Source organism: Anabas testudineus, chromosome 5, assembly GCF_900324465.2.
Source record: "Anabas testudineus chromosome 5, fAnaTes1.2, whole genome shotgun sequence".
In the NCBI taxonomy this organism is placed as follows: domain Eukaryota; kingdom Metazoa; phylum Chordata; class Actinopteri; order Anabantiformes; family Anabantidae; genus Anabas; species Anabas testudineus.
In genome coordinates this window covers 19,365,279-19,377,903 of record NC_046614.1, presented here as the reverse complement: position 1 = coordinate 19,377,903, position 12,625 = coordinate 19,365,279, and the positions used below count along the sequence as shown (strand labels likewise).

The window sequence follows — 12,625 nt, the reverse complement described above, 5'->3', positions numbered from 1 at the left end:
CAAATGTGTATTCATAAACGTTAAAATGGTGTAATAAATCCATTTTATACGGAGAGATTAGACCAAGGTCGGTGAAGCTTTCACTGACCCATTTCCCTAAAGGATCATGGGTTCATTGTAAGGATTTGGACTGAGCATCATGACATTATTAAGATCACATCCTTTGACTCCTCCCGGGAGGTTACGTAAGTCTATTGTGTTTGTTTTAGTGTATTCTAGACCTTTCGAGAACCTAAACATTGGTTAAACATTGGCAATTAGGGATGCAGGACTTGTACAATTCTTACAATAACATACGAGTTTATAGTTAAAATTAGTATGTCACACAGATAGATACCAGCCTTTCAATGTCCCTTATACTGTATGTTAATGCATAAAGTGTTAAGATCATCTAGCAAGTCATTTTTTGCAGGATTTTGCTAAGACTTCATGCTTATGGCCTAACTGTTGTTGAACAAAAGGTAACCTAATACTCTACTAAAAAATGTTTCCTGGTTTCAGTCAAGCCATTTGATATGCATACTGAACAGGTTTCAACTCAAATACTCAGCGACAAGCTGCATACTTTTTTCACCTGAATGCCAGAGACAAGAAGGCTCTTGTTAGTATTACCATATGTTGGTTTTAAAGGTATAGACACATTCCAAGGCAGCAGGGACATGCTTTGAGCCCAGAGCTCATAAATGACTGAAGCTGAAATGTTGTAGTTATATCAGTCAAGTATGCAAATATAGTGAATAGGGAGCGCTTACACAACTGTTCAATTATTTCGTGTTCATCGCTTGTTTGGCTTAAATGTATGTCGGATTGCAAAACATACAGTCCTCCCATTTTCTCAGAAAGGGCGAAGCCATACAGGGAGCTACACAATAAGGTATATTATTACCATTCTTCACTGTTGACGCCAGAGGGGTGTTACCACTAACAACCCAGATTCTTCACAGGCTTGGGTTCAGTTTTTTAGGACATGGTTTCACAGATGTTTAGAAGCTTAAAAAGCTTAGGAAAAAGTGGAATAAAAGAAATAATGATCTGTTCATCAGGAAAACCTGTAAGATTAATTTTACTGGTTTGTTTTGTCTTTTTCATCATTAAAGCAAAAGTAAAATTGAAAATACTGTGTGTGTGTGTTGCAATAAATGTTATAAACACTTTACAGTACAGTAATGATATGTTTTTAACAGTATCTCTTAATTTCCTCTTGTTTATAATGCAAGATTGGTTGTGTGCGCATTCACCAAACCAAAGTGACGGAGGTGCTGGATACACAAAAATATGTGAAGTTCAGTGCAGAGACTACCTGCACACTGGATTAAATGCTCGTTTGACCAAATAATCTGATAATGGTGCTAGAGGAAATGTTAAGGGATCAACTAAATGATAACAGTTCAACGGGAGGAAAAATACATATCAAAAGTTCAGGTCTATGTGAACCTCTCGGTGGCTGTAAAAACATTTGTGCAAAGCCTTTAGATAGATGTTGAGATATTTCCCACAATATGTGAAAACTTTGACCAGATGGGGGCGTAACAGGAGAGCTCAGTGTCACTGACACACACTGTCCACAACCGCAGATAAGTGTACAATATTCAATGGCAATGACAAATCACTAAAAACCAAAAATGTGGAGCAGCTGGTGGTGCAAAAGGAAAACACAGGTGACTGCGGTCAGTAGTTGCTGAGATATTTTTCAGCTTTGACCAAAACAGTAGACACACCAACCAACCGACAGACTAACATGTCCATCGGCAGAGTCATGGGGCAAGCACAGCTAAAACATTCCCACTTTATTTCTAGTTGAATAAACACAACACAAACAAAACTGGTTTGTCTGAATGAAAGAGTGATCGCACCCCACAGTCTGTTCTTTGGAGTGCTGACAGAAGCAAATTCCGTGTCATCCACTGCTTTATCCATTAGGGTATTAGGGTTTTCAAAACACCTCTACACATGGAATTTCAGCCGGCCAATTCAGACTATTGTGCCATATCAGTCTGATGATGCTAGAGTCATATCAGGTCAGTTGTTATTAAAGTATTCAGCACAATGAGTTCTCCAGTTGCAGGTATTTATGGATAGTTAGACTAGACCAAACCAATAATTTGATCAGAACATCCTTTGCAATAGTCACGAATCTAAAGAAAAACAATTTTACTATTTACTTTACATTTTTTAAAAATGGACTTGAAATGGAAGTGAAAACATAAAAAACGATCTACTAACAACAATCACGCCTTAATTATTTAACACATAATAGATCAGATTGATGACAGATTAATTCTGTCAAGGTTAAAGTATTGTCTATGGCGTCAGCATTAAACAGACTTGTTTTCCAGTCGTGTTTTCCCATCATACAATCAACTGAGGCACAACTAGCTCGTTCCACTTGTGAATGTCACTGGCAGACACGTGTAACATGATGTGAGGTGTAAGGGTGCTGGTGATGTGTCCTGTTGAAAGTGAGACTCTCTCTTTTAGTAAGAGGACAATGCTCGTATGTGTTTTACTTTTAAATCTGATGTTACACTTACTTGTAGGGCACCATCTTCTATACAAATGTATATTTTACTCTATTCTAAAAGACCATTATAATATGAAAAGTGAATGGTATCATGAAGTAATGAAAGAGTGCTGTCACAGAGATCCACATGATGGACTTAAACACTCTCCCAGACACACTCTGTACTGCAGAGCTATTAATAAGCTCCAGCTGTCCTCCTAAAGTCCCCTTTGTGAACTGGAAACTACACAATAATCTCTATTTCAGACTAGGCAAAATGACTAACAGTTATATGAGCAAGGATTGCTACCGTGTGCACTGTACTAAATCTTTGTGGTTTGACATTGACTCCGATCATCCATTTAACAAGAAGCAGTATGTCAACAATCATGTGCTTTTAGGAATGACTATCAAGGCAAATATAGTATCCTGAGGTGACAGTGTGAAACGTCATGGCCTTGTGTTTGTTATGTAGTCAACAGAAAGCTTTGGCACATGATGTGATTAAGCCAAACACAGCTTAGCTACAGAGCTATTTTGAGAGTTTAGCTTTAATTCAGTTGCATTATGCCTTTCAGAATAAACATAAGTCTGTGAGTCAAACACAAGAGTACAAAGGATAAATAACAATGTTGAACCATTGTGAGAAGCATAGATACAGGACAGACTACAAAGCAAAATAAAGTAGGCGTCTACAATACTCAATAGTACAATGTGTGCAGATTTCACTGCATTAATCACAAATGAGGATGTTTGTTTTTCATCAAAACATTCATGGATAAGTTTCAGCACTCAAGAGGACAGTTGAGAATTCAACAGTAAAGATATCAGAAGGGGATGATGTAGTTGCTCTGGCCGGGGTATGGGTAAATCCGTCTTACTGGTTTGGTACACACAGCTCTGTCCACGCTACCTCTGTGTGCACACTCATCGCTTTCAGTCTTACATGCACCACAGTGGCAGCTGAGAGCCACAGGGTAGGTGAAGACAGAGCTGGAGTCGATGGCACAGCCAGGCAGGATGGCTGTACGGTACTCCACCTTGTCGTAGGTGCAGCCTCTCTGGATCAAGAAGCGTGAGCCGAGTATATCCCTCATGTTGCTGTCCTGGTCACCGTACACAAACATAGGGGTAACACTCGACACTTGGAACTTTAAACTATATAACCACATTTCTAAGTGTGAAGATGAAGAAAATAGGATTGAAAATGTAAGAGGAGGCCGGACTCTACCTGACTGTTTAAGTTATTGACATTTGTTCCACAATCATACACATACAGCATGGTGATGCCCGTTAGCTGTGCTCTAAGACTGCTAGTAAAGGACTCCCGCATTGAGCAGGCACAGTAGTGACATTCAGTTCTTCAGCTTTTATTATTTTGTTGATGTATCATTTACTGTGCACGCGAGATATGTTGGTTCTTTGAATTTTAGTAGTGTTTGAGGGAGATGAAAGCAGTTGACACTGTTTTATGATACAGATTGCAGTGCACGTGGCTGAGCTGTGGCAGCGGATTATCTTGCCATATAATACAGTAATGATAAGCCACATCTATTTTGTATCATTTCATTTGCTGAATATTGCTGTCAATTATGTTTAGGAACCACTCCTGCCTACAATCATTACACACCTTCAATATTACAACAATAAGGTGGCAGTTCAACTGGACTGGACGTTTGTGATTTAACCCGTTAGTTCTAATTAGACAGCCGGTAGTGATTCAACTTTCTACATCATAGTAGTAGTAGTAGAGAGGATTCAAAATGTTTCTATTTAATTATGTTAATGGTGATTTCATTTTAATCAGTACCGTTTTTCTAAAAGATCACCTTTGTTTTACTTCATGTTGTAAAAACTCTCCATGAACATGTATGATACTTATGAGCTCTCCATTTAATCAAAATAAACCTTAACCTGCTTTAATTTTATTTTCTCATGTATTGCAAATATTCTTTCTATTTATATTTATTTTTCCTCTCTATTTACATAGTTAGATAGTTGGATATGGTGAAAATGGAAATTTAATTTGACTGTTTGACTGACACATGTTGCCATCAACACCAGCCAATTTTTTTATTATCCTTTTTCTCAATAAAGATTTTTTTTTGTGTTCTTCTTTCCACCTGAGATAATGACAGTGTATTCCTTCACCACAAAGGACTTTTAATACATACCCTTGAGTAGCAAAATCCCATGCAAATAGTAGTGTTGATCGCCACACAGAAGTCACACTCTGGCTTCTCCACATACAGGGTGAAGTCAGTGGGTAAACACATAGGAACAGCTGGACTGAACAACAGAAAAAGGATCCAGCAGGTGACCACTGCAGTCTCCATGTTAAAAAATCAATTTTGAACCTGCATGGGAAGAGAAGATAAAGAGACAAAGTGACTACACACATAACATTATATACAATATTTGTTCCTCTCTGCAAGTGAACCATGAGATGTGGATACCTGCAGGTCTGATGGTGCTTTGAGTCTCAACATCCCTGCTGAACACTATTTATGTGAACATTGTATAATCCACTTTTATCCAAGCTAGCTGTTATCTTCTATCTGTGACGACAAGGAAAAACGGAACTTTTTGTCCATTATGTGAATGACATGAATTAATGATTTCCTTCAAAGTTCACGCTGTAACCAAGAAACTGACATAATGGATTCTTTATCAGCTGAAAACTCGCATCCCTGTATCTGACTCTGCCTGCTTACTGAATCCAAGTCGTTATCTAATAACTTATCATTTGCTATGCACATAGCTAAATGGCTGGCAGGTGTTGACATTCTCTAGTGTATCAGTGACTAGGAATAAAGTCCACAAAACTATTACAATGCAGTGACAACGTAAACACTGCAGTGTGAGTTCAGTGTCTATCTTAGCTGCTCATTCTGTCTTCCCTGCTCAGCTTTACAAACATTAACACAAGGTTATTTTATATTAACTTTCTAAGAATTTACTGACACTCTCACTAAAAGTGACTTGAATGAAATCAACCATAAAATCTCTGCACATTAGATTAATAAGTTCAACAATAATCACACCTAAAATCCTTTTTACGAACATAAAGTTCTTTGGCAGCAGCTTTCCTCATACCTTTTCTATTACATCTGCAATATAATATTTCTGTAGTGGTCATAATTATTCTGTGATGTTTGTTTAAAATGGCATTTTCCCCTATGCATCACCAGTGATAACCAAATACCTAGACGTGTGATGTACTCTGATAATAATCGCATGTGACATAAAAAACGATGAGACAGCAGGAGTAGTGACCTGTAGTGAACATGAACTGCTCTGCTTCTTGAAATTACTAACCTAACCAGTAACTACTGAATAACTTGGAGCTGTATAAAGACCCCTCCTGGATGTGTCACTGTGCTGCTTCACTTTAGAGGTAATGGAGACATCTTGACAACAGTCTTCTGTTTGCCGTCAGAACAACACAAGCTCACAAACACCACAGGATCATCGACTTTTACAATCACTGAAATTATGGCTGACATCTGTACCATGTGTCCTTGATGGATTATTAACCAAAGTGAGCTAATCTCTGTAGTCTGCCGAGTACCTCAGAACAGAAGTAGTTAAAGTATCTCATTGTCCTACTATATGGTAGGCAAGACTCCGCTGATAGTTAGTCTGGCTAAGCGGGAATCAACAGAGGACGAAAACCCCGTAAATCTTTGGATTTTTCTATTCTTCGTTGAAGGTTTGAAGGTTTAATTGCAGCTGATTTAAGTTTATCTGAATAAGATGACGTCTTAAATGTGCTGAAAAGCGTTTCCTTGCTGTTTTAGGAGTGTAGTATTGTTTCTCTTGGTTATGTACTGGACTTGAGGACATTTTCAGTTTGAGGGTAGAAGATTAAACATTAGCAGAAATTCTGCTGAATTTAAGGATTTTTAACACTCAAAGAGAAGGGTAAGGAAAAAGGAAGCTACGTCCACGGAGCTCACCATGGTTGGTACAGGGGGTCCTGTGGCTACTTTCTCTGTGTGGGATTATGTGGTGTTCGCTGGAACCATTTTGGCGGCAGCTGGTCTTGGACTTTTCCAGGCCATTCGAGGCCGCAAGGAGACCAGCAGTGCTGAGTTCTTGTTGGGTGGGAGGCAAATGACAGCTGTGCCAGTTGCTATGTCACTCACTGCCAGCTTCATGTCTGGCATCACAGTGATTGGCACACCTGCTGAGGCCTACCGGTATGGAACTGCCTTCTGGCTTTTTGGCTTCTCCTATGCCATCATGTCTACTGTCACTGCTGAGATTTTTGTCCCACTCTTCTATAGACTTGGGATCACCAGCGCCTATGAGGTAAGCTGATGTCACATCAAAATTATTATATTGTTAGAATGGCTTCATATCTTAAAATGAAAAGATAAAATGAAGCAAGCATGCTTTACTGTAAGTGTCAAAACAAAAGGCCTCTGTAGTACATGTTCATGTGGCTAGTGATTCATCCACAATGAAGGTGAAAACATTTAGTTTGAAAATATTATGGAGCTGTACTTTATTTACATGCAGTAAAAGCATATCATCTAAAGGTTTTGCTGTAAGATTATTTATGCAATGTTATATGTATAATCTATTGTTTCATATTTTGCAATTGTATGTACAAAATAAGTATGTGAAAACCAAACTGACTCTCTAGGCTTCTCTCCCATTTCTAGTATCTGGAGCTGCGCTTCAGTCGACCCATTCGGGTAATTGGAACATCAATGTACATTGTACAGACGGTAATTAAACCATTATTTATTTTAATTTAAAAAAGACAGAGAAATGTTCACTTAGTATGTACTTAGATAATAAAAACATACAGAATGTAACAAAGACCTATGATTAAAATCATAAATCTGATATGGTACACAGCACCTGGCGTTTACTTGTTTACTGTGTAATAATGATTCATGATGTCCATTAATATGAATCACATGCTTAGTCTGTCTCTTTCTAATCAACTAATGGTTGCACCTTTTCTCAGGCCCTGTACACCGGTTTAGTCATCTACGCTCCAGCTCTTGCACTAAATCAAAGTAAGTCAGAAAACATGGGTAACCTGGTAAAACATTTGGTCCCATCTCTTTACAATTACATCTTTCTGGTAACAGATTTGATAAACTACTCATGTAACTTAACATGTTACTACTTATTGTACCTTAACAATAAAACTACTTATTATTGTTAAGGGAGCTGCTTTTGTGTGTATTTTGATGAGTGTATCTTACTTTAAAAAGGGGACTTAATAAAGTAAGATGAAAAAATATATATTTTAATGTACGAATCATAACAGAGTGTCTTTTTTGACTTCTCAGTAACAGGACTCGATCTGTGGGGAGTGCTGGTGGCTACCGGAGCAGTATGCATCATCTACTGCACTTTGGTTAGTACTTATAAACTGTCACCTAGTTTTATTTTTTTACATGTTTTGTTAAAATAGTAGCAACTGCGTGTTTCATAAGTATTATACATGTTATAGTTTATGAAACTGACTGATCTGCTTGTGAAACTATTTTTCACTATGTGATAATGTGCCTGTGTAAACATGTTAACACTCCTGTAAGCTTAAACTAGCAATAACCTTTCAAATTACTTGGAAATATATTAAGCAAACTGTAACATGTATTTCGTTCAGGGTGGCCTGAAAGCAGTAATCTGGACAGACGTGCTGCAGATGGTGATCATGCTGGCAGGTTTTGTAGCTGTTATAGCTAGAGGAGCTGTACTGCAGGGAGGCCTGACAAAGATTTGGAAAGACGCTGGGGAAGGAGGTCGACTAGAGACATTTGAGTAAGTACAGATACAAACAGTCTAGACTTCCAAATAGAGTTTGTTGTTATTGTTTTAAACTGATACTAGATGTAGAGGCGCTTCCTTAGTCCAATTGAATTAGTGTGTTGTTTGCAGCCATAGGAAAGGATATCAACTTTTGTATTGTTTTCTGTAAACATCTTTTTTACAGTAAGCAGGGAAACATGCAAAGAAGTGAAACTGCATACAAATAATGGAAAGAGCAATTATTGCCTAAAAAATGGCATCCCACATATATTTTTAGTACTTAAGTCTCCAATTATTACCTTCAGTATCTGTTGACTTTTCATAACAGCTTTGACCCAGATCCTCTGAAGCGACACACTTTCTGGACCATTTTAGTTGGCGGCAGCGTAATGTGGGTGTCTATCTATTCGATCAACCAATCGCAGGTGCAACGCTACATCTCCTGCAAAACGCTGGGCCATGCCAAGATGTGAGCATTCCTGCAATGACATGCAAACAGAATATTAAACAGTATGTTATTGGCTGTGAGCGTCGCTTCGTGCGCTGACAAGTCTTCCTTTATCTTTCAGGTCTTTGTATGTGAACATGGTTGGCCTGTGGATAACTGTGAGCTTGGCTATGTTTTCTGGGCTCACTATGTACTCCATTTATAAGCAATGTGACCCACTAACAAATGGTGATGTAGGCACCACTGACCAGGTAACTGCTGCAGCTGCCTCCTATGGATGTCATGCTGTTTGCTATCTAACACAGTATGTAGTACTATATCAATGTAATGGTTCGTATTTGTAAATCAGCTGCTGCCGTACCTTGTAATGGATATTCTGGCAGTGTACCCTGGAATCCCTGGCCTGTTTGTGGCTGCTGCATACAGTGGGACCCTTAGGTGAGTCAAGAGTTTCATAAGTCAAAATGCTGTGCCAATACAAAACAACTCTAGTAGATAAGACGGAACAGAAAGGAAATAATCTAGCAATAAAGGAGTTAATTCGCTTCCTGAGAAAAACCCATGGCCAACAGAGATATTGTAGCAATTGCATGTTTAGTCATTTTATTTACACATTACACAAGAAACCCATCTGCATGCTAGAAACTAATCTGCTATTTAATCGCATTAACATCTGTGTTCTGTTCAGTGACTAAAAGCTTTCTGTTCCATTTTTCAGCACGGTGTCTTCCAGTATAAACGCCCTTGTTGCTGTCACAATGGAAGACTTCATTGTCCCTGTGTGGAAAGGCCTCACAGAGAGACAAATATCCTGGATGAACATGGGCCTGAGTAAGTTGCATAAAAATCCTTTCATAGTAGACTGAGTACAATGTGCATAAGAAAAATGTGAAAGGAGTGGTGCTGCAGTTCAAGGATTCACAGCAGTAAAATTTTTTTTTTGTAAAATAGCTTTAAGCTTGAGAAAAATGCTCAAACTTAACTCAAACTAACATTAGTTTACATTAACCTTTTATTACGAAAACCACAGTAGTCACTATACAGTGTGATCCCTGTTAACCGCAGACTCTTTGAAGCCCACCAAGTATGCTTATCTTATCTTGTTATTGTAAGCAGATCATCACACATGTTACCAGTAACACTGTATAAGTTATGGTATGATCATAAAAATATCTAACCTGAAAGTCGTGAAGAAAGAAATTTAATTCACACAACATCTAAAGCAAGTTATTGTGATAAATGTCTCTACAATCAGGCTTCATAGGACCCACTGTACGAACAGTGTGCAGGAATTCTTCAGTGACTGTAGATTCTCTGAGAAAAACCTGCACAGACAGGAACAGCTAAGTTCTGTGAACTTCTTTTGTGAGGGCAGGATCAAAGGTGTGGCTCTGTATTCAGTGTATCTGCAAGAAAGCTGCTGCAGGAAAGCTATGTATGCTACTTTCCCCCTCATTTAACTCATACACTGGTTGGTATGTGTCTGTGTGTTATTTCTGAAAATAAATACATACAAATACAAATACAAAGCTGTATGCTCCTAAGAAGAAAAAAATAAAGTATGCTAAATTATATTGAGACTTACACCAAAGAACTTCTGAAACTGCAGTTTCAAATTTGTGATGAGATTCTGAAATTCATTTCAATAGCTGTTGTGTTAAAACTTCCCAGGTATATTCTTTGGTGGTGTGTGTATTGGAATGGCTGGTGTTGCGTCAGCGATGGGAAGCGTTCTGCAGGTAAACCTCTCAAACACCATTCTATATATCACCGCTGCAGCCATTTGTTGTTCTACGGCACCACCATGAGCTCAACGTGAACAACTACAAGCCTCCTCACAATTTTCACTTTTCAGGCAGCTTTATCTATATTTGGCATGATCAGCGGGCCTCTTCTTGGTCTTTACCTATTAGGCATGCTTTTCCGCACAGCCAATTCAGTGGTGAGTATTTTCAATTGATCTGACAGCACAAAGACATATTACTTGAATAGATAAAATGTCATTTTTAACTGCATCCTATCTACTTTGCAGGGAGGACTGGTGGGAATGATAACTGGTCTAGCGTTGACTCTGTGGGTGGGAATTGGAGGTCAGATTTACCCACCAAAAGCTGAAAAGACAAATCCTCTCCCTCTTACTACAGAAGGCTGCACCATAAACCAGAACTACACAACAGCATATCCCTGGACTAGTCCAGTGACCTCACAGCCTGAGTGAGTCATTTGCACAATATATGGTCACATTCAAAAAGATTTCTCATTAGCATTTTAATATTCCAAAGTCATACAACACAAAAAGTATTCACGGCATAAAGACTATCCAAATAATTTTTAGAGTTTATTAAATGTCTTCAAAAGATTTGCTGCCTGTTTTATTTTATATTATAGTAAACTAATAATCACTAAGGTAATTCCTTTGTGTATCAGCTTCAGGCCAGCTTTAGCAGACACCTGGTACTCTCTGTCCTATCTTTACTTCTCTCTGTTGGGTCTACTGATCACACTCGTGTCTGGCCTGCTGGTGAGCATGATCACAGGTGAGACAACCTGCTCCCCTAACCTTTACTTCAACCACAGACACCCCAATGATAGTGGTGGACACATCTTTATAATCTTATCCTCTCAACTATAAAATGTCTTTCAATTTAGGTGGATGCAAGCAAGAGAAGCTGAACTCTGATCTGTTTGTGAGGAAGAACGACCTCATCTGCTTTAGCTTCTTCAGTAAATCCAAGGTAAGATGCAGTCTAACAACAGTATCACCAAATTACATGAGACATGTCGTGTTATTAATATGCTAATGTTCTCAACCCACTACAGGCATCAGATGTCACAGAAAAGGCTGCAGCTGACTTTGACTTGGGAGCTGATAATGCAGCATTCACAGATATTGCTGTGATGTGCAAAGATGGCGAAAAAACTACAAAACTGTAATGCTACTACATCAGTACACTGTTTTGGAGACATTTTAATATTTTTTATATGTTTTAAACCACAATTATTTTGCTGCTACATCTATGTGTTGCATTTTGTTTGCATGACCAATAACTGTATCTCTACTATGTGTATTTATGTTGATAATTACAGTAAGTGTAAGTGTAATTATTTAGATATTACAATAAGAAACTGCTCAATTTATAAAGCTTGGTAAAACTAAAATGTAAAACAATATAACTCAAATTCAACACTTGTCTACGTGCCTAGACAGAGTAGACAAAAATAATCATAATAAAAAAAATAAAAAACAAGAAATATACAGTGGAACACTTCTGCAACACTTAGTGGTGTAACATTCATTTAATTAAGAAGAGGAATGTTGCTCTTTATCTTTTTTTAAGATGTTTTTCTTATCTGATTAAAGGTCTAAGGACAAAGGATGTTGCAAATGGCCTTGAGGCCAGCTTGTGATTTTGTTATATTGGGATATATATTTAAATAAAATTTGATATGAACCAGGAAACATCAGTTATTGTAGTATATACCAGAATGAAATTAGCACAGGCTCACCACATCTGTTGCGCCACACTTAACTGAGCCCCTCCCACTTCCCTTCAGTGTTGACGTGGCAACACCATTTTATTTTTATTGCTAGCGCTGTCTTCTACATGAGCACTGTCCCTATTGGTGTCATGGTTACAACGACATAGAAAGGCCCACTTGAATATTGCTGTTATATCCTGTTTTTGTTTGATGTTTACTCTTGTACGGTAATTTTTCTCTAATAAATATTTTACAACGTTAAATCTTGTTGGCTTAAACACACATACACATACATACAAATTCAGCACTGGGAACTTCAGTGACTGCATGCTCTTGGTATGTAAGAGATAATACAGGACGTCAGGAACAATAAATTTACTGTGTAGTTAATACTTGGGCAGTAGGAGTGGGTTAAACTGTGC

At 38.1% G+C, this 12,625-nt stretch overlaps 2 protein-coding genes across 3 annotated transcripts; one reads left to right on the top strand and one right to left on the bottom strand.

Moving 5' to 3' along the window:
* Positions 1-3,032: 3,032 nt before the first annotated feature.
* tshba (thyroid stimulating hormone subunit beta a) lies at positions 3,033-8,598 on the bottom strand. Of its 2 annotated transcripts, none has more exons than XM_026347273.1 (3): positions 8,575-8,598; positions 4,675-4,857; positions 3,033-3,606 (listed from the first exon to the last, which is right to left on the bottom strand). In XM_026347273.1, exons 2-3 carry the CDS (start codon positions 4,834-4,836, stop codon positions 3,328-3,330), a joined length of 441 nt encoding a protein of 146 aa, XP_026203058.1. In that variant the 5' UTR covers positions 4,837-4,857; positions 8,575-8,598; the 3' UTR covers positions 3,033-3,327. The 2 variants fall into 2 exon arrangements, with proteins under 2 accessions (XP_026203058.1, XP_026203057.1); XM_026347272.1 differs by lacking the exon at positions 8,575-8,598 and adding an exon at positions 4,957-5,172.
* On the top strand, positions 5,872-11,928 carry slc5a8l (solute carrier family 5 member 8, like). The gene is made up of 15 exons (XM_026347270.1): positions 5,872-6,814; positions 7,171-7,236; positions 7,482-7,533; positions 7,813-7,880; positions 8,133-8,287; positions 8,604-8,744; positions 8,845-8,974; positions 9,073-9,161; positions 9,442-9,554; positions 10,395-10,462; positions 10,579-10,665; positions 10,756-10,937; positions 11,151-11,260; positions 11,373-11,458; positions 11,544-11,928. Exons 1-15 carry the CDS (start codon positions 6,461-6,463, stop codon positions 11,655-11,657), a joined length of 1,815 nt encoding a protein of 604 aa, XP_026203055.1. The 5' UTR covers positions 5,872-6,460; the 3' UTR covers positions 11,658-11,928.
* The last annotated feature ends 697 nt before the right edge of the window (positions 11,929-12,625 follow it).